Source organism: Mucor velutinosus (genome assembly GCF_035048745.1).
Source record: "Mucor velutinosus strain NIH1002 chromosome Unknown tig00000268, whole genome shotgun sequence".
In the NCBI taxonomy this organism is placed as follows: domain Eukaryota; kingdom Fungi; phylum Mucoromycota; class Mucoromycetes; order Mucorales; family Mucoraceae; genus Mucor; species Mucor velutinosus.
This window is the reverse complement of record NW_027041917.1, coordinates 422598-443810: the sequence shown is the minus strand read 5'-3', so window position 1 is coordinate 443810 and position 21213 is coordinate 422598. Positions and strand designations below refer to the sequence as shown.

General features: G+C 42.2%; 8 protein-coding genes across 8 annotated transcripts; 3 read left to right on the top strand and 5 right to left on the bottom strand.

The window, feature by feature from the left end:
- Positions 1-550: 550 nt before the first annotated feature.
- On the bottom strand, positions 551-2096 carry ATC70_003912 (uncharacterized protein; the record flags this gene model as incomplete). Its single annotated transcript, XM_064823267.1, has 5 exons — positions 551-870; positions 935-1151; positions 1213-1258; positions 1322-1434; positions 1491-2096. 5 exons carry the CDS (start codon positions 2094-2096, stop codon positions 551-553), a joined length of 1302 nt encoding a protein of 433 aa, XP_064678579.1.
- Positions 2097-2255: 159 nt separating this feature from the next.
- On the bottom strand, positions 2256-4002 carry KRE5_2 (killer toxin resistant protein; the record flags this gene model as incomplete). Its single annotated transcript, XM_064823266.1, has 8 exons — positions 2256-2315; positions 2392-2516; positions 2579-2704; positions 2768-2849; positions 2931-3529; positions 3595-3677; positions 3727-3835; positions 3912-4002. 8 exons carry the CDS (start codon positions 4000-4002, stop codon positions 2256-2258), a joined length of 1275 nt encoding a protein of 424 aa, XP_064678578.1.
- A 196-nt stretch (positions 4003-4198) lies between these two features.
- On the top strand, positions 4199-7095 carry ATC70_003910 (uncharacterized protein; the record flags this gene model as incomplete). Its single annotated transcript, XM_064823265.1, has 2 exons — positions 4199-6059; positions 6125-7095. The coding sequence occupies 2 exons, from the start codon at positions 4199-4201 to the stop codon at positions 7093-7095; spliced, it is 2832 nt and encodes a 943-aa protein (XP_064678577.1).
- A 1891-nt stretch (positions 7096-8986) lies between these two features.
- ATC70_003909 (uncharacterized protein) lies at positions 8987-10492 on the top strand (the record flags this gene model as incomplete). The annotated part of the gene is made up of 2 exons (XM_064823264.1): positions 8987-9294; positions 9361-10492. 2 exons carry the CDS (start codon positions 8987-8989, stop codon positions 10490-10492), a joined length of 1440 nt encoding a protein of 479 aa, XP_064678576.1.
- A 557-nt stretch (positions 10493-11049) lies between these two features.
- Positions 11050-12451, top strand: QCR9 (qcr9 subunit 9 of the ubiquinol cytochrome-c reductase complex; the record flags this gene model as incomplete). The annotated part of the gene is made up of 2 exons (XM_064823263.1): positions 11050-11222; positions 11284-12451. 2 exons carry the CDS (start codon positions 11050-11052, stop codon positions 12449-12451), a joined length of 1341 nt encoding a protein of 446 aa, XP_064678575.1.
- A 117-nt stretch (positions 12452-12568) lies between these two features.
- ATC70_003907 (uncharacterized protein) lies at positions 12569-14117 on the bottom strand (the record flags this gene model as incomplete). Its single annotated transcript, XM_064823262.1, has 3 exons — positions 12569-12863; positions 12921-13824; positions 13886-14117. 3 exons carry the CDS (start codon positions 14115-14117, stop codon positions 12569-12571), a joined length of 1431 nt encoding a protein of 476 aa, XP_064678574.1.
- Positions 14118-15107: 990 nt separating this feature from the next.
- Positions 15108-16122, bottom strand: GPA2_1 (Guanine nucleotide-binding protein alpha-2 subunit; the record flags this gene model as incomplete). The annotated part of the gene is made up of 2 exons (XM_064823261.1): positions 15108-15948; positions 16028-16122. 2 exons carry the CDS (start codon positions 16120-16122, stop codon positions 15108-15110), a joined length of 936 nt encoding a protein of 311 aa, XP_064678573.1.
- A 187-nt stretch (positions 16123-16309) lies between these two features.
- ATC70_003905 (uncharacterized protein) lies at positions 16310-18344 on the bottom strand (the record flags this gene model as incomplete). The annotated part of the gene is made up of 3 exons (XM_064823260.1): positions 16310-16667; positions 16732-17558; positions 17646-18344. The coding sequence occupies 3 exons, from the start codon at positions 18342-18344 to the stop codon at positions 16310-16312; spliced, it is 1884 nt and encodes a 627-aa protein (XP_064678572.1).
- Between the last annotated feature and the right edge of the window lie 2869 nt (positions 18345-21213).

Here is a 21213-nt window from a genome sequence, read left to right as displayed (position 1 = left end):
TATATAGCATCGCCATGAATCGTCCCTGTCAGGAACCAAAGAGTACCTCTGCAGCAATGTCAGGTTTGAGTTGATATTCAGGCACCAGACATCTAGCATGAAAAATAGCTAAACACAGCATGTGGCTCATTAAAAAAAAACCCATCCGCTTTTTTCTGCAATGACGAATCCGCAGTGATGTGTGTTTCCTACTAAAGTGTTAATTTTATTCATGTTGGACAAAGAAAGTGGGGTATGGCAGAAAAGGGAATGGAATGTGAAAATGTTGTTGTTGTTGTTGTTGTTGTTATGATACACTGAAAAAGGTAATAGTAATGCTACATGGTTATCATCTTCTATCAAGTATACATGGGATGACAGATATAAATGTAAATGAGTGTTGTTGGTAGTAAATGATCGTTTGTGTATTTTTTGGGGGTCATAGAAAGGCGGGGGGTATATAAGTATGTATAACACTGTGTCGTTGATGTTGTTGTTGGCTTATATTGAAATTGACATGTTGTTGTGTTGTATAAAAGCATAAGAGTGAGATCAAGGTGCCTTGTGTGTCTTAGAAATGCCATTTAGGTTTCTCGAGATCTTTACGCACATGAGATGTATGACGAGGAGAAGAAGCTCTCTTCTGTGATTGCTGTTGTGGTGGAGGGCTGAAAGGTCTGGGTGATGATACCAAGATGGGAGGTGATGATTGACGAGATAAATTTCGAGACATTTTGACGCTACTGGTAGATGAGCCTCTTGATGATACTGAGGAAGCATCTGACACACGTCGGAAAGGAGACGATGCTCTCTTGGTGGGTGTGTAATGGTTGTTGTGCATATCGACGATGGATGAAGGTGAAGTTTTTACTGTTAGTTTGTGTAATGTTTCTAATGGTAACAAAAGCATGTTGAGTCATTATTCTCGGCAATTAGTTCAGCACACTATGCTTACCTTGCACATGGAATTGCTTCTCCATGGAAGCAGAGCCATGGCTGTAATCTTGCAACACTTTCCCCGATTTGTTTGTCTTTTGAAGTAATGCAACTTCAGCCTGTAAAATCAGGCCCTCCAGCATGGATTTGATACGCTGAAATACTTGGTCATTTTCAATCTCTTGATCCTCTTGCTGCTGCTGCACCACCGTCGTCTCATCATCATCAAACAGAAACTAGACATACAATGAATGAGTGGGACATGTCACATACAAAGAATATATACATTTCACTTACATCTTCCACGTGCTTGTCTGATACGGGTGTCAGGGGCCCTTCATTCCTATTAAACATGGTGTACATGAGCCTTACATGAAATTTATTAATAACATGTCGAGTATTTTACATTTGTAATCGTTTCTGCAGCTCGACAATCTGTGCTGTTTGTTGTCGCAGTTTAGCTTCCAAAGTCGTATTTAACACCAACAATGATGCCTTCTCAATCTCGAGATCGGCAATCTATTATATTTTGGACATCAATACACAAAAACAGTGATACACTCAGCGGTACTCACCTTTCGATTCGCTCTTGCTTCGTCTAGCCATGCGCTTTCTTCTGTCATGTTGCTGCCCTTATTGACAAACTCTCCCTTGCCATTCATAATCGTGCCATGCTTGATCTTGGCCACTACTTTGACTTCCGGTTCCTCTTCTTCTTCTTCTTCCTCTTCATCCTCTTCATCCTCTTCTTCCTCTTCCTCCTCTTCCTCCTCTTCCTCCTCTTCATCCTCTGTTTCATCCACCCCATCAATACTGCTGTTTATATCATCTTCATCATCCTCCTGTTGATTTTCCTGAGATGAAGGTGATAATGCAGAGAAAAACGTCGATTTTGACAAGTTGGAATTACTTCTTGGCCGTTGTAGAAATCGATGCGGATTCACCCCGACCGTATTAGTTGATTTCAACGAAGCCCAATTATTCTGAAAATAGCTAAAGTTGGAGGGGTTGACTATAGTAGGATTGGTGTGATTTGTGAATGAGGTGTTGGAGAGCGTGGATGGTGAAGAAGACGTTGAAGCGGTGGATGAAGAATAGGAAGAGTCATGGCGTTGTATTAAGGGAGAAGAGGGTCTGATGATGTTTAAAGCCTTTGGAAAATGTACTTCTTTAATGGACATGTAAAAATTGAAATAAAAAGTAATGAAAAGAAAGGAAAAAGGGAAAAACTGTTTAATTCCATTTATATTTTGTGATACTACTTTATTTGTAGTTAGTGTGTATGTGAGCCAGCCAGTGTGTATGTACATGAGTGGAAGAGATCGTAAGCTGCTTTTTTTTTATTTTCTTCTCTTCTCTCGATGTCCACTGGATGATCCTGCGTTACTACCAGATCGTTTCTATTTGTTTAAAAGCATTATCATCATTTGCAACCTCACAAAAAAAAAAAAAAAAAAACTTCTCCATTTGAGTTACCTTAACCTTGTGTTCAACTTCAGTTTTATCTACTACTTTCTTGAGTTCAAACATGTTGAGGATGGCATTTTGTAGTTTTTCAAATTTGAGGCAAATCTTTTGAGTAGGCATGATAGGTCTTGGGCCTAGCAGAGAGTGTGCATGAGGTTAATACAAAGAGCACCATCTCATCAAACTACCATCTTACCAATCCCTAATTCCTCCAGTACTTTAATCACCTTAGGTTGCATAGTAGGCTTCACAATAGGCAGTTTCTGGCTTCGAATATATACACCTGGTGTAAGCTTCTTTTCCTTGTTTTCATGAGCATCCACTAAACAAGGAAAAAGTTTGATTAATTCAATTAATGTTTGTGCTGCCTCACGATATACGTTACCATCCATGAGATGATGAGACGAGGAAGCGCTCGAGAGCTTGCGACCCTTTTTGCTATCGTCGTGAATCGACTTTTTCTTTTTCTACATGTCATGACGTGTAAGCATCAATGGGCAAAAACATCATTCGATTTACCCCCCCTCCTTTTTCATAAAACAACTCACCTTTAAGTCGCTTCCACCTGCTGTACCACCCGTGATTCCGATTCCTCCGGGCGATGATGATGTTATGCCCGGGCTGTTGAGGGAATGGGGAGTATTAGGCGTGGATGGCATTTGCTGGATTTGCTCCAACTGCAGTGAATTCAGCAGACTCTCTCTTTCTTTGGCTAATTTCGCCTCATTTTGCTCGATACGTTTGGCCTCCACAAACAGGGCTTCTTCCTCCTCCACTTGCTCCTTGGTGCGATGGAACAGCATGATGAGTGCGTTCTTTCTCTCCACCTCTCTGGCCTTGTCGAAATTGTACTGCGCTGCTAATGATTGTCGATCTGAGACGTACTCGCCTGATTGATATTTGCCTTGCAAGATTAGTTTTCTGTAAACGGAGTAGTATCGATCCTTCAAATCCTCCATGGTTCTCGCCTTGTTGAACTGATATCTGTCTTCAATCACTGGAAATCGAAGGTCGTATTGGCGACACAGGCTGAACAGGTAGTCTGTCTCTTCTTTGCTCCAATCTGTGTCTGTGAGGTACTTTTCGTAATCATCGTCTGTGTATTCAATGATGTCAATCACTTTGTTGAATTTGGCAAAGGCGTAGTCTAGAAAGGTCATTAGATATGTGTGTGTATGTCATGGTATGTCTTCAGTGTAGACTGCAACTTGCCTTCATTTGCTTCGTTTGATTTGACCCAGTGATTCAGGACTAGATCATCTGCTCTAGCAGGGTTTGTAAATGGCTGATAGACCCTATTCCATGTGTCAGTATCAAACTGGCATCTACACACACTGGGCATACCATGGCGTTGCCTTTTTCTTTGTCTGATATTTTGCCTTGTAAGTTGGCTTGACAAAGGCAACGGGTGGTGCGCCACCTATTAACGAATACAATTCTCGACTGATACCATCTACAGGCCCAAGTGTAAGCTTTCAGAAGACCTCTACAAGCGTGTTGCTCTCTTTCATCCACTCCCCTTTACTCACCAGGTCTCTTTTCTGCTACTTTTTGCTTCTTTTGTGCTGGTTCTGCTGCAGCATCAATCTGTAAAATATCGCGAATGTCTGAACTACTCATTTGAATGCTTGTAATGAAATGAATAAACAATTTTCATTGCTTTTCCATTGTTGGTTATTTGAGGAAGGCAAGCCCAAGAGTCACAACTATACATGTGGTCATCCAATCATGGCGGGAAGCAATGTCCATTGATTAATGCTCCATCTTCATCTGATGTCTCTGTTTCTCTCTTCTTCTCTCAGCAACAACACTGACTATGACAGAACCTACCACGAGAGACTTTCTTATCCACCTCAACCAAGGCAACTTTCAGGCTGCACTTGATTTAGCAGATGATTTGCAACTGGACAAGGGCCTCGTCTACAAAGCCCAATGGACAAAACGCATTATAGAACGCGGTTCTCAATTGCAACCGAAAGATGTCGACCTCTTGAGCCTGATTCAGGATGATGCGTGGGTAATCGGCCAATGTCTTGAGGTCTGTATCAATGAACCTAAAGTGCAGCAACAAATCCTTGACATTGCTGAAGCACGTATCAAGGCACTCACCACCCCCATCATCAACGACAAGAAGCTCGATACACCCAAAGCAGCACACAACTTGACAGCACAAGACAAGACCCTGTTGAGATGCCGAGCATTGCTTTTGAAATACAAGGATCGCCTTAATACATTCAACAAGATGTGGCCTAGTCTTTCATCCACCACGCACCAGCAAACCGGCAACGCTTCATTTGCAACAGCGTACAGCCAGTTTCGAGACAGCAATTTGATTGCTCAAGCCATCGAGTACGCTCGCTCGGAAAACCATGTCGCTCTAGACGCCATCTTTATGCACCACGGCAGCGATGTGCTTCCACACCGTCTCTTTATCCTATCTCAAATCCCAGAAACAGCAGACTTTACCTCGTTTGATTTACCTCACGTCACACATGACCATGAAGATACTTGGCCGGAAGAGCCATGGCGAGATCAAAAGGACGTAGTGGAGCAAGATTGGATGCAAGCGTTGATTCATGTACAAGTGCCAGAAGAAGCAGAGTATCTGGATCGATTGAAAGGAGGCATAGAGACGACCACGTACCCTACATCAGCTTCTGTCATTGCAGACTGGTACATGGAGCGTGCTCATGCTGCTGATGCCATTGGCCTGAGTAGCAATGCGTTGGAGATTTGTCGATATGCACGTGTGATGGGTGTCTCTGGTATTGATACCCAAGTGTCAGAATACGAATGGCTTTGCAAGTATATCTATCGCGCAAAAGCAACATTGGATCGAGAGGAAGCCTATGTGGATTTGGAAAGATTTCGTCGCATGTCAAGTTACGACATCTTGGAGGGACTACTAAGCACAACAGACGCAGCAAACATTGTGGATGACATGTTGAGACTAGCATTACCTTGGATAGCAGTGGCAAAGAAGAGAAAATACAGCAGTGACCATAAGGAGGAGGATGACCACACCAAAAAAGAGTTTCTGCTTTACCGCTGGCTGCTGGATCCTGCTGTGGTGGATGCTCATTTAGACTGGTGTTGTGTGGTGTTTGAACATTCCAAACCTACCATTGCTGTAGAAGACCGCATTATCAAGGATGATTTGGACTTGTCTCGACTGGTGTTGGCCATTGTCTATTCTGGCAATGGATCCATGGAGTACCTGGTGCGTTTATTTGAGTGCTTGCCTATATTCGATGAGATTGATGACACATCCAATGACCCCACAGATATGGCAGCTATGATACCCAACGCAACATCAGCCATGGCCATTTTTATGGCGCTTCAAACAGTGGGCGCTTTCGGATTGACTCAAATGATGGATACGTTGCAGAACCACTTGGGCTCTGCTGAAACCTTGGCAAGATACAATGCTAGTGTGCCTTTGAGATGGTATTTAGAGGATCAATCAGTGGAAGCACAACGTCAATTATGTGTGCGCATGTCTTCTCAAGCTGCGGGCGGTGTCGAAAGCGGCGGTGTCAAGTTTGATCGTGATGATGACTGGCGTGAACTGTTGGATGACATGCTTCGTTTGAAAGGGGATGGTCAAGGCGTGTTTGGAAAATTGGATCCTGCGGAAATCCTAGAGATATTCTTTAGTTCGTTATTGAGATGTGGTCGTAAGTAAAAGCTCGTACTTACAAGTAGACACACGTGGACTAACGATAAATATGACCCAATGTAGGATTCAAATTGGCAAAGGAACTTATCTTGGGATCCAACAAGATCATGGACATTACAAAAGCGGAACATTTGGTGATTGATGCCGAACGCGAATTCTTTGATAACGCCACCTCTGGTAATATGAACTCTGGCAGCATGAAGCAAGCTTGGGAATGTCTCAAAATCCTTCCTCCCACCACTGAAATCAGAAAGGAAATGGATCTCATTGAAGCAACGCATAGCCTCATCCACGAATACAAGGTGCAAGACCGTCCTGGCATCACTCTTATGCCCATTCAAATTAGACAATCACACAACAGACTGGAACTCATCTCAAAACTGATCAACAATCGAACTGGCATGTATCAACGACATGAGCAAGTGTTGGAATTGGTGCGTAAGTTGGGTTTTGGAAACGATTTGCTTGCCAAGGTAAAGACATTGGCCATGTTGGCAAGTGCAGCTCTTGTGGAAGGAGATTATTTGGCATCCTACAGACTCTGTCAAATCACGACCATGGAGGCCACTAATAAGGACACCACAAAGCATCACAACAAGCAGTACTATGACGAGGCGAATCAATCCGCATGGCAGATTTGCTTCAATTTAGGCAAAGTAGAAGCATTTGACGATGTCAGCCGCCGATTAGATGTCTTGTCCATGGCATTGAGCTTAAGCCCTGCAGAGAACATCGGTGATGTCTTGACAGTATGGAGAAAGCTGGACGCAGACACACCTAGTCAAATTGCCTTGGCTCAATTAAGTGCTACCAACAACAACCAAGACCAGAACGCAAGCAGTCGTCATCAGTCAGATAAGGGATGGCATGGATTGTTACAGAATGCTACAAAACAATGGAAGCTGGGTGATTTGTTAGCAACTAGTGGAGCAGGCGAGCAGCAGGAGGGCACAAGAGATGGTGATGCTGCTGGTGGAGGCAAGCGAAAGAGAGACATCCTTCGAGATACTGTTGGTGGATGGCTCTTTCAATGAATACCCCCCCCCCCTCTTCAGATGTGTTTATCTTAGCTTGTACAATATCCAATGATCATTTAACCTCTCATTACAATAAATGCCTATGATGGCTCGTTGCAAACCTGTTATTTGATCCAAAAATTTATCTATGCAGTCAAGTGACCAGCCTAGACTATAGTCCTTTTTGATTCGTAATTTCCCGTTATTATATTAGCTCCACACACATCGATTGAAACCATCATTATTATTAGAGAAACCAGCTACTACTATGGTAATCGTAGTGGTGGCCGCCACCGCCAAAAGCAATTAAATTTCCGCTCATGTTCTGCTTCAGATTGGCCTTATCGTGTTCAATTTCGACTTGTTTGATCTATTTTGCCAGTTTTGATTATAGAAAGCGTAATGATCACCCCGTACTTCCTAATGGGTGCCCCTGGTGGTAGGGCGAAGTGGTAGAACTCCCGTATGCCAACGGGAGGATCCCCGGTTCAAATCCTGGTGAACGCAAGTTGTTTGATTTTTTGACGTAGTACTGATGTCCTCGTTTGGTGTTTTGTATTCTTATCCATTATCTATATTTTGACGATTTCCGCAAGACTGTATTGGCTCTAGGAGTCGCACCTTATTAGTAGTAGATTTCTTTCCCAACTTAATTCAAAAATATCTTATTCCCCTTCATTGCAGACATTGGGTCCACCAACAGTCTTTTCTATCCCTCAGTATGACATTTAAAGGACTTTAAATAAAACCTGGAGCTCGTCTCCCCTACAAAAAAAAGTACTTCCTAATGGGTTTTTAAAGCACTTTTCAAAGCGCATCCAATGGTGCTAATCATACAAGCTTTTTTGAGTAAACTTATCGAGCAATTTCAGAAAGTATAAAATGAGGTCTTTGGCTAAAAACTCGAGATTTTACATATCAAAATTCCGCAAAGATGATTTCAGGGGCTACGTTGGATCGATAGAAACATTTTGATTCAAGATATACCATAGTAAAAGTCTTCCTATTCAAGGTCAAAAACGCGATCGTTTGATTTTCGATGAAAGCCATGAGGGGTACCTCATGCTTTTTGGTCGAGTTTTGCCCATGTTTTTTTGGTCCCCAAAAAAGCTGAGCAAAGGTGTCAGGAAGTAACTGCCAGATGAGAGCAATTGTTTGGTGCTCGTTTGACGGTCTAAAACGGTCTTTAACACGAGATATTACAGCAAACATATGTCCAAATGTTGCATATTTTTGGGTGGTGAGAGGCACTACCAACAGGCTGTGTGTGCCTGTACGGGGGGTTTTTTTTTTGCATTAATAACAAGTTCTACATCAAAATCAAGTCGGTATTAATCAAAGTCTGTCCAAATGCCGCTTTCAAGATGTAATTGACACTCTTTATTGTTATATAATAACAAAGGATACCACATTGCGAGTAAAAGCAACGAGCAGAAATAAAAGATCTGAGCCCTCATGTAACGAAAGTACAACAACGACCTCGCCAAGTCAAAGAGGTAGCAGCAAATGAGAGCCAATAAATAGCCATTCGTGTATCGCCAAACAACAATCACTCAAAGCCCCTATAACTCTGCTCTTTTTACCGGGTGCGTTGAACCAGTGCATGTCGTTTGTGGGGCAAAGTTCTCGTTTCAAAATGGCATGATCATGTCTGCAGTGTACATGTATATCGACTATCGGCGAGATACATAAAAAAAAACAAGTGAAAAGCCTTGCATGGCGTAACAGTAAATAATCCACATGGCTTCTGGGATAGATACAAATTGAGTTTCCTGTTGTGCGGACATCGTTGAGGCTAACTGTGATCGTTACATGTGTGTTACCGAGCACAAGGTCTGCCTCCATGTCAGTTATATAAAAAGACCATTCTGAGAGACTTGTGTCAACTTTAACAAGCTTTTTCTGTAGCATGGTACAATTACTGTATAAAGCATTAAGCTGCATTGCCACTTTGACTTTCTGTCATCTTACATCTGCCTCTCCTATCAGTCCTCCACCATCACCGGCTGCTATCTCTCTTCCGTTGATCTCTCGCCAAAAGAGAGTCTATGTACCTGATGATTATGATACTCGCAACTCTTCTAAGAGGTTCCGGGTTGAAGATAATAAAACCTGGAAAGGGGCACTCTACTACGACACAACCGAGTATCTCATTGAGGTTGGCATTGGTACAAGTGATCCACCTCAAAAGTTCTACTTTATGCTGGACACGGGAAGGTCTGTGATATGCATATTCAAAAAGCATGCATTGTGAATCAAAATTCTAAATATTACACACTATAGCAATGTTATGTGGGTTTACGGCAATGGCTGTCCTGAAGAGCAATGTCGCCCCTCAAGGTTTAACCAAGAAATCAGCTCCTCATCTTACCAGTCTTCTTTAAAGCAGGTCTACTATCTGTATCTTGATAATTCCTTTATTGTAGGCTATATGGGCACAGATGTGATTACAGTAGGATCCATCCAGATCAAGAACCAAGAGTTCGTTTCGGTAGATGAGGCTATCGGGGTACTGCATTATGATGAAAATAAGGATACCAATAGCATTGGCATGTTTGGATTAGGCTATCCCAGCAACATCGATACCCGCATCGTTGGTACAGATACCAAAATCGTAGAGCGTTTTTACGACACGCCTCTGAGCAACATGAAGAAGCAAGGGCTTATTTCCAAGGGCATGTTCTCCATGTATCTAGGATCCGAGACAAAACATGGTGATTCCAATGGTCATATTCTCATAGGTGATTATGAAATGGAGCATATCAAAGAGCAGCCTGAATTTGTTTCTACCATGTTGGCAGCTTCTGGATTGCCTGAAGAGTACGCGTTGTATGTTGAAGGCTTTAGCCTTTTTAGAGATGCTGCTAGTCATCTCCAAGATGATCATTTACTAAATGTAACCCAAGCAGCGAGCCAGCCCTCCTCAAATGCCACCAATGCCATCAAGGAATGGAGTTTTGCTGACAAGAACAAAACTGCTCCCAACATTGCTTTTGATTTTGACACGGGTACAACATACTCCTTCTTCTATGCCAGCTATACCAAGGAGATGTTCAAACTAATTACGGGTGCCACCAAAGATCCAGTAGGGGAAGATTGGGACATTGATTGTAGTTATCTGCAGTCAGACATCTATCTACGCCTTCAAATCTCGCATAGCCATGAGAAGCCCGACGCTGTGGCTGACCCTAACCCTCTTTATCTGGATATCCCCATCAGTGCTTTTGTTAAAAAGAAGGACACGTGTGGATGTCAATGGACACTTGGAGCAGAAGAATCTGAAGCAGGTAACATGATGCTGGGTCAAGATTTTCTGCGCTACTTTTATCTGGTACATGATTTTGACCATGGCAAGCTTGGTTTTGCTGTACCAAAGGATCGTTCTTCCAGAGTTAGTCTTAAAACCAATGCTTAAAGCTTTGCACATTCAATAAACACCTTTTAACATGACAAATACATCAGGCTTTGTACAATATATACACGTTGCATGTTTGTTGCACTGATCTAAAAGCCTAGAAGCTAAGATTTACTAAAAGCCGATACACAACTCAACATCATGCCATGTTTTATGATAAACATCGATTGCTCAAGATGGCAGTATCCGTATGTATGGATCTCATCTCATCTCAGAATTAATGGCGAGTGGCTCATCACCCAGCGCCAAAACTACTATATTCTGCCTGAACGCCGCTGGCTCAGCCGTTAGTTTTATTGACCTTCTAAAGCAAGATCCGGGAAACACGGTAGCTTGAAACTCATGCAACAATGCGCATTCTGAGATTTCAAAGCTTGATCAGTTTGTACTACACTCTAATTATGTAGCACAAACTGCCTAGCTGCCAAGTATCGCATATTTGTATTCTATGGAATCCTACATATTTGGACAGGGCATGAGGTGCCTGAAGAGGCGTGCTGTATAAAATCAAGCTATATTACTCTGCTTCTTTCTCAACAGGCGCACCATCATCCATCATGTTGTATACAAAACTTGCCCTGGTGTCTGCATTTGCCTATGCTCATTTCGCTTGTACCTCTGCTGCCAAAGTCATTATCACAGATCTATTTCATGATACAGAAAAGTACTACACAAGTATCACTGTTGGAAACCCTGCACAAAGCTTTCTTGTGGCTCTAGATACTGACAGGTATGTGCTTTGTAGACGCATTAGACAGTTTCTAAATTAACTTTCAATCTCATTCTTTCAGTACACTGACTTGGGTTCACGGCATTGAATGTCCTAGTGTGGATTGCCAGCGAACTCGATTCAACAATCTCGGCGCCGCTGCATCCAAAGAATACAAACGAGCGGGCGATGGGTATGAGCAATTCTACAGCTTTGACGCCACGAACCAAAAGAGCTATGTCGCAGGGTTCTTGGGCACGGATACCATAACTCTTGAACAGCTTACTGTAGAACAAGACTTTGTACCCGTCTTTGAGTCGCATAAAGTATTCAAGGATTTTACAGACAGCAGCAAATTTGTGCCTGAAGGTGTGCTTGGTTTGGGCGTGTCTTCAACGGTATCAACAAGAGCCATCAAGAACTTGAAGTCTGTGTCCATGCCACGTCCGTATACCTCGTTTGTTCGCAATTTGGCTGAGAAGGGCTTGATTGACAAGGCCTTTTCACTGTATTTCGGTAGTCTACCACTTAGAGGCATTATCAAAGGCGAATTTGTTCTAGGTGGCTTCAATGAGAATCGCATTACTGAAGCGCCTCATTTCATCCCAGTCTATCGTCCGGGAGGACCCAATGAGGATATCCGCTGGCAGGTGTTTGGCCAAGCGTTCAAGGTGTATGAACTAGAATCGCAGTCGACATTGTTGAATGATCAAGTTGACAGTACTTTTGCATATCCCGACATTCCAACTCAAGCGGATCCAAGATCATCTGTCATTTACGAGGAGAGATTCTTACGCGACAAGAACGAATTATTCAAATTTGCCACAGCTCTCCCTTTCTCTAAACTAAAGCAAGGCTACAACAACCGACTCTACAGGGCACTCACCGGTTCAGATCCTGACAAAATGGATTTGGAAAACGAACCAAACTCGTATATCATTGATTGCCAATTCGGAAATGACACTACAAAGATGCTGAGCATTTCATTCTCACATCAACAAGACTCCAAGACAGACCCTAAGCCAGTGCATGTCGAGTTTCCACTCTCCCATCTTGTGATCCCGTACTTTGATAAAGACGACAAACATACAGGATGTCTTTGGGGCCCACAAGATACAGAGGATGATTCAGAAGAAATGCATTTGGGTCTCGATATTTTGCGTCAAATCTACACGACATTTGACTTTAATGAATACCGCATTGGACTAGCATCCGCAAAAGACACACCAACCAAGATTATTGTCGAATAAACAGATTCTATTCACATTACAAAACTACAGTAGGATTTATTTTTTTTTTCTAATTACAAAAAAGAAAGAGAGATGGAGAGAAGAGGGGGGGGGATATATGTATAAAATGTGTATTATCTATTCGAGCAAGGCACGACCAAAGGGAACCTCAGCAAAGAGACCAGGAGCCTTACGACTGTACACAGTAGAACCACGAACAATGGTACGATCAACAGCACCATAGAAGGTTTCTCCAATGTAAGGAGACAACTTGTTCTTGAAGTGAACATCATTGACGTTGACTTCGAATGTGGATTCAGGACGCCAGATGACAAGATCACCATCATGACCAACACGAATCTCACCCTTCTTATGGTTCAAGTTGGTTCTCTTGGCAGGTGCGTAACTAAGCCAGTGAGCGATTTGTTGAAGACTAAGAAAGAGTATGGATGAGTTACTTTTGATCTACTACATAAGATGGTGAACTTACGTAACACCACGCTTACGACCTTCGCTCCAGAGCACAGGCAAACCAAATTGCACGCTTGCAATACCACCCCAAGCTTGTCCAAAATCACCAGTATCTTGCTTCTTGAGTTGGGCAGTACAAGGAGAGTGATCGCTTACCACGTAATCAATAGTACCATCTAATAAAGCTTCCCAAAGCTTCTCGCGGTTAGAAGCTTCACGAATGGGAGGGCAACACTTGTAGTGTGTAGCACCATCCTCAATGGCTTCAGAGGTAAAGTTGAGGTAATGGAAACAGGTTTCCACAGTGAGAGGAGCACCAGCAGCCTTGGCAGCCTTGATAGCAGGGACAGCAGAGGCAGCAGAGAGATGAACAATGTGTGTGTTGACAGATTTACCTTGTTCGTGGTACTCTTGAGTAAGACGGATGATCATGTCAATAGCGTTGGTCTCAAGCGATTGAGGACGTGAGTTCAAGAAGCTAGCATAGGTGCGACTGTCCAATTCCTCGTGCTCTTCGTGCTTGGTCTCTACCTTTCCACAACCTTCCATTTCGGCATGGAACAACAAGACACGATCCGAGTTGACCATTTGATCCATGGCAGCACGGACCTCTGCTTCATTGACGCAAGGAAACTCATCCACACCGCTTTCAATCAAGAAACACTTGAAACCACGTACACCTTTTTCGATCAAAGCAGGTAAATCCTTTGCATTGTCAGGCACAACACCGCCCCAGAATCCAACATCGACATGGCATTGATTTTGAGCTGCATTCAACTTGGTATCAAAATTAGCGACAGTGGTGGTAGGAGGAATGGCGTTCAGGGGCATATCAATGACGGTGGAGATACCGCCAGCAGCAGCAGCTTTGGTACCTGTTTCAAAACCCTCCCATTCGGTACGTCCAGGTTCATTCAAATGGACTAATCAAATTGTCTTGATTCAGCTTCCCTTATCTGCTTTTACCCCGCACTCACAACTTACCATGAGCATCCACTAAACCAGGCATCAATAATTGATCATCGTCGAGCTGAATGACCTCCAACTGATCCTCGCTAACAGCAGTAGTGCATGTCTTGTTATCGAGAGCAACTTCAACAATTTTACCCGTAGTTTGGTTGATGAGCACTTCGGCAGGAGCTTGGGTGTGTTGAGGAGACAAGATGGCCTTTGATGCCTTGACTAATAAATAACGTTGTTGTTCGCTGACGGTCATGATGTTGTGATAGATAAAGCTTCTGGTTTATTTTTTTCCTGGTCAAGAAAAAAAAATGGAAAAGAAGAGAAGAACAAGTGGATATCAGTATCAAGATGGCTCAAACTATTTAAATCTATTTTTTTTTTTTTTTTGTAATTCGCCTTGTGAATTATAGCTTATATATTCGGCTCAAGCTCTGTTATTGGGTAGCTAGTGATTTGAACAACAGATTTGAATATACCATGCTATAATTTTGATGTGAACTTCTATATTACACCGTATTAATTTAGTAGGCTCTCTGCTAATGATCAGCCTTCTAATACTCATCATCTTAGTCCTGCTTTAGAGGATGGCATGTGCGAGCCAAGGAATCAAAAGAGAAAAGTCTTAAAATTGCAATCATCTTGTACTCGATTTCATATTCGAGGATTGCATGTCATGGCTTGATTCAATGCATGCATCAACCATGAGATGGCATACAGCAATAAAAGGGACATGAGAGTATATTTAATTTAAATCGCTCAATGGTATTATGGAATGGAGTATTAAAAAATCCATTCAGTGTGTCATGAAATATCAATGCCTTAGAAAGAAGCATCGTGGTAAAATGGCGGTGTAGCCATCGAAAATTATCCTTAATAAGGCACATTAAAAAAAAAAAAAAAAAAAATGAATGCCGCCAAAACGAGCTTCAGTGTCACCGCTATCCCCCTTCATCTTGTAATCAAGCTTTGATAAAAGATGCTTCCAAAGAAGCCTTCGGTTGCAACTGGAGGATTCTACTCTTTTGTACACCTGTTTTTGCACACTCACAATGGCTGACGAGTAGGATGTGTTGCGTCTCGCTTACAGATTCAAACTGCATTATTGTTCAACCATCCGAAAATAAAACTTTCATTAAACATGAGTGCAACCATCAAATAAGAGGTGTACAACAAATAACAGCGTTTTATTGGACAACGTTTTTTTTTTTTTTCAAGCTTCCCTCAGGCAGTGCATTACAGTCAGTTACTTGCCCACCTTCTCGATGCCATGCTCTAATGAAGCAATCGTGGCTTTAGCGTCAGCCAATTTCACTTGCAATTCTTCCTTTTCTTTGACTGCATCTTGATTTAATTGCTTGAATTGAATGACTTTTTTGAGAAGCTTGTCTCCCGTGGTCATTTCTGCTTGAAGCTGCTTCTCCAACAGTTGAATTCGTGATTGAAGAGCCTTTGTATTAGATGGTAAGATGGATGAGGGTGGCTCAGGCGGCGCGAGCGTCAGGTCAATGAATTTCTTCTCAAGCTGGCCCATTTTGTCTTTCAATGCTTTATGCTCCTTGTTCAAATCATGGTATTTGGCCTTGAAGTTTTGGTCTCGATATCTTGACTTGGGAGGAGCAACATTGTCTTGGATACCATGGGGCTTGAGAGCATCCAGCTCCTCCTTCAATAATTTGATACGCCTGTTGGATTTATCCAAGTTTTTGATCAACGAGTTGATAGACTTTTGTTTGGCAATGAGTTCCAAGTTCATTTTATCAATGTCGTCCTTGTTGCGTGCCTTGGATGCTTGCCAGTTGTGAGTCAGTTTGTTAATTTGCACGTCCTTTAGGGCGATGTCCTTTTCCAATTGCGTCTTTTCACGGTTGATTGCGTTTGATTCGTCTATTGCCACTGTCCACTTGAGTGCCAACCCATCGTAGTCTTCATTCAATGTATCCAGAGCATCTTTAGCAACCTTCAATTCTTCTTTGGCAGCCATCAAGGCATCCTTGCCCTCATCATCACCATCAAATGCAGAGAAATAAACACGCTTGTAAGCGGGACGGCTGCTGGAGGTGGTTCGATTGCATAAGGGACACTTGCTATTGAGGAGCATACACTGTGTGATACTGGATTCGCGCTGTGAGACTATTGCTCTTATCATGCGGCACGTAGACTTACCATTCTGCATCAAATACATGTCCACACACTGTCAACGAAACCAACTCCGAGTCTTCTGTCACTTTCTCCAAACAGATACTACATGAAAGTCTCATCGTTGTCGAGTAAAGTAGGTGGGATTCTGTTGAAAAAGAAACAAAACGGCTTTTTTTTTTTTTTTTTTTTGTGCTGAGCACCCAAGCATGAAACAAGGTCTTTGATTGATAGTACATTGATAGATTCCAAGTCGATACACGTTTTTTCTTTTATTGTAAAAAAAAAAAAGCACACCTACATCCTAATCTAAGTCCAAACGTATTGAGGTCCTCCTCCACCTTCAGGTACAGTCCAATCAATATTCTGCGAAGGATCTTTGATATCACACGTTTTGCAATGAATACAGTTTTGAGAGTTGATCTGAAGTCTCTTCTCTCCAGGTTTGTTCTCGTCATCCACGTATTCATAGACACCAGCAGGGCAGAATCTATTTTCAGGGCCATCAAAGATGCCTAAATTTCTCTCAACGGGGATATTTTTGTCACGAATACGTAAATGAACAGGTTGGTTTTCAGCATGGTTAGTGCCAGTACGAGATACACTGGTCAGCAAATCGAATGAAATCACACCATCGGGCTTGGGATAATCAATGGGTTTCGATTCACTACATGTAAAAAAGAGCGTGAGAAATAATGTTCAGCCTTATATTAACGAATGTGCTACTTTACCCAGCAGTCTTCATACATTCCCAATCAGCCTTCTTGTGCTTGAATGTCCAAGGAGTGCGACCCTTCAAGAAGAGTGTGTCGATACCAGAGTACAACATACCGCCCCAAAGACCCAAAGGACCGTGGAAAGAGGGTTGAACATTGCGCACCTCATACAGTTCCTTGTAAACCCAAGAATCCTTGATTCTCTCCTCATAAGTGTTGAGCAAAACAGGTTCTTCCACTTGACTCTCTTGGTCGGGCTCCAATCCACTGTACAAAGCTTCATAAGCTGATTCAGCAGCGAGCATACCAGACTTCATGGCAGTATGAGTACCCTTGATCTTGGGTACGTTCAAGAAACCAGCAGTACAGCCAATCAAGGCACCACCAGGGAACACCAGCTTGGGGATCGATTGGTAGCCACCTTCATTGAGAGCTCTGGCACCATAAGAGATACATTTACCGCCTTCCAAAAGGCTCTTGACAGAGGGATGATGCTTGAATTGCTGGAATGTCTTGTAGGGATTCAAATAAGGGTTGGAGTAATCTAAACCGATAACGTAGCCAATCGTGACAAGATGACGCTCAGGTTCGAAATGATAAATAAAACTACCACCATATGTGTGTGCATCAACAGGCCAACCGACAGAGTGTGTAACAGATCCAGGCTTGTGCTTTTCGGGCAAGACTTCCCATACTTCCTTGATACCAATACCGTACTTTTGAGGTCCACTTTCCTTTCTCAAATCAAACTTCTTGGCCAATGTCTTTGTAAGAGAACCATGGCAGCCTTCAGCAAAGAGGGTGACCTTGGCCTTGACAGCCATACCTCTTTCATATGTATCCTACATATGCAAAAGGTAGATCAGTACATGGAAATTGACGTGAGATTTCAATCCATCGTGGGAATTTTTCGTCTTTTTTTTTTTTACCTTGGGCTCAAAGTTTTTATCCAAACCTACATCATTCAGTGTAACACCTCTAACGCTGCCATCCTCGTTATAGAGCACTTCACTAGCAGCAAATCCAGGGTAGATCTCGACGCCCAATTCCTCAGCTTGCTCGCCCAACCACTTGACGAAATTGCTCAAGGACACGATGTAATTTCCCTTGTTGTTCATTTGAGGAGGATGAGGCAATGGGATCGAGAGAGATTTGGTCATCAAGCGCATGGAATCACTAGTGACAGGTGTGTTGAGGGGAGCCCCCTTTTCCTTCCAATCAGGAATCAATTCATCCAAAGCTCTTGGCTCAAGAACGGCACCACTCAGTGTATGAGCACCCACTTCACCAGCCTTTTCAATCAACATGACACGGCAGTCTCTACCTTCTTCATTGGCCAACTGCTTCAAACGGATAGCTGCTGCGAGACCGGATGGTCCACCACCGACAATCACGACATCTGTTTCATCTTCAAATTGCTCTCCTCTACGAGGATCGTCTTCAGGCAATGAGTTTCTATCAAATGGGATCCAAATGGACTGGCTGGCAGAGCTTGAAATGTAGCGTGCAGTTGTCAAGCGCACTGCCATGGAGGGTTGGATCACCCTGCTGCTAGCATGATGGACAATGGTGCTTGTAACACGGGGTAAAACCGCCTTGATGCGGTGAGTTACTGTTTGTCTAAACATGAACTAAATATGAGAGAGAGAGAGAGAGGGGAGAGTAAAAGAGTAACAACAGGCAAAGAGAAGAAAAAGAAAATAAATCCACAACTCACACACTCTTGTAATTAAAAATCAAATCATCACATGTAGCTTTATCCAACAAAATTGCTTGTAATCGAGTTACACCATGCCAACATCTCGTATGAGTCACGTGTGTGAAGACAGCCATCAGATGGAGGGATCCTGCAAGCTGTAGTAGACATTGCTGCTTTTGACGGTATAAGAGATTGGCTCAAGACATCACGTTTGGACTCGCAGTAGAGTAAATCACTCTTGCTCGGCATAACAGATATAAAATTGCAGCAATTGCATTGTTCCAGTCATTCAAGAACACAGTCAACAATGGCCCTGTCGCCTGCTAATGTGGATAGATCCGATTCTCAACTGGGTTTCTATGATGATAAGATTTCATCTGCGTATGATAATCAATCAGTGGCTAATTTTTCATAGCTGGAGTAGTGTGGTTTAATGTCATTCCTAGGGCCTCATTGCGTTGCATGTCGTAGTGTAGAGACATGCGAAATGGCCATGCCAAACAAGACGTGGGTGCTACTCAAATACTAGTGTGGACCTGGAGCTTCAGGAGATCTCACGCTTAAAATGATGCGTCGTTCATAGATCCAATTTGACTTTTTCGCGAAAACAGAAGATTTAATGCGGTAGTAGCTTCCGATGCGTGTAAAGATTTAACCACCTTGCCGACCAAAACCTTCTTTGCGTGTGTAATATCACACATTGCACGCCTTGATTTTGATTTGCAGGTTTTTAGTCAGCTAAATTATCCCTCTATGGTGTTGCATTGCTATTCAAGCTTGCTACTCATCTTTTCTGCAATCATACACATATGAATGAAGGTAAATTTATTTCTAAACTAATGGCTCTGATGCTGAAAAGCTGTAGAATTGTAGATCTTGTGTCTTGGTTTCAATAACGTAGCGCAAATGCATCAGCATGATTTACTCGTAGCGCTTGTCATTCAAGCAAGCCAACATCACTGTTGGGTATAATAGTTAATATTGCAAGTGGAGCATCTCAGCATTTGAGTATTGATTCCAAACCTGCTGCATAAAGACATGATCAGTTGGTGCTATGATGTCTTGCAAAAAAGACTACGTTAGGAACACGCTATAATTTAAGCCGCATGATGAGAATTTTTTGATTTTTTAATCGAGCCATACTCACCATCTACTCATACCTCCTCTGCTTGTAATTAACTTGAATAGACACAGATTTATAATTCCCTTTTTTGCCACTCAACATCGTTTGTATTTATATTGAGGAGACAGACATCAAGTTTACCAGCAAAACATAATTCACGCCCCGCTTGACCTTGTAGTTCCAGATTGGTCAAATTTGAATCAAAATCGATTCAATCGATCTATTCTACAAGATTCGACTATATAACTTGTAATAATCATCTCATACTTCCTTAAGCTTTCTTGGTGTACATTTCAAGGCGCATCTAATGGTACTAGTTATAATAGGTGTTTTGAATAAGCTTATTGAGCAATGTCGAAAAATATGAAATGCCAATTTGGGCCAAAATATCGATATTTTGCATAAGAAGGTTGCACAAAACTCGTTTCAGAGGTTGCTTTGGATCAAGAAGAACATTTCGAATTAATATATACCATAGTAAAAGTCTTCATTTTTCAGGATGAAAACCGCAATCGTTTGATTTTCGATGAAAATCATGGGGTATCACTCATGGTTTGGAGTCGATTTTCGGCCATCCCAAAAAAAATTGAGCAAAGGTATCAGAAAGAAAGTGCTAGTTGAGAGCGATTATTTGGTGCCCTTCTGGCGATTTAAAACAGCGTTTAACACAAGAAATCAGGGCTCAGATGTATCCAAATTTGGCTGTGATCTACATGGATTTGAGTAGTCTGAGGTGATGCTAGTATACTGTCGACCCGTATATGAGTCATCACCTTTATTAAAGTTGTGAAGCTTCTTAAACAAGCCAGTGAAAGCTCTCATGTGTTAGCAAAATTGTCGCATAGTGTACTCTAATAGTAGGATATTTAGTTAAGATCACAGCGTTTTTGATGACATGGACAAAGACAAAGAGAAGCACAAGTGACTACCGTGAAGGCTGCTTGCCACCAATGCAAAGCAAAGGCAAACAATCATTCGACGTTGAAAGACACTGCTCTACATACAATAAAGACAGTGTGGGAATGTAAAATCAAGCATCGAGTGTTTCTTGATGTAGACTGATTGCTGCATTCTATTATATTTAACGCGTTTGGGAAGTCCAGTCAGAGGTGTTTTCCCAACAAGGCCAATGTTGGTGCTTACGCTACTATGATTGACACGGTAATTCCGAGCTTTTAAATGTTTCTATTACTGAATGCTCTGGCATATGTATCTCTGAGTGTATATTTAGACTGATTACACAAAGCATTCAGCTAACGGCAAGTGCATAACCAGCATGAGGCAAAACAAGCACATCAATTTCTTTCTTTGTCCTTCTGATTTCTGCAACTGCTCAGCTGGAGCGTCACATAACGATGCAGTGGTTCTATAATTACTACATCTTGAAACTACTGTACCACTGACAACAATATCGCTTATCGAAATAGCGTTCATGTAATGTATTTACGGGCGTACAAAGCTATTGATTCACGTTTTCTCTATGATAAAGTTCTGCCACTAGTAGCCAAGTACCTGAGAATGTGATGGTAGAGTAGATAATCACTTTTATAATGATCATTTAGAGGCTATTGTTTGGTCTAGAATACATAAGATCCTGTATGCGGTGCATGATAACAGCTAAAAATAAGCTTTTATTTATACACTTTCTGATTTGCTCATATCTGTGACATTTGGC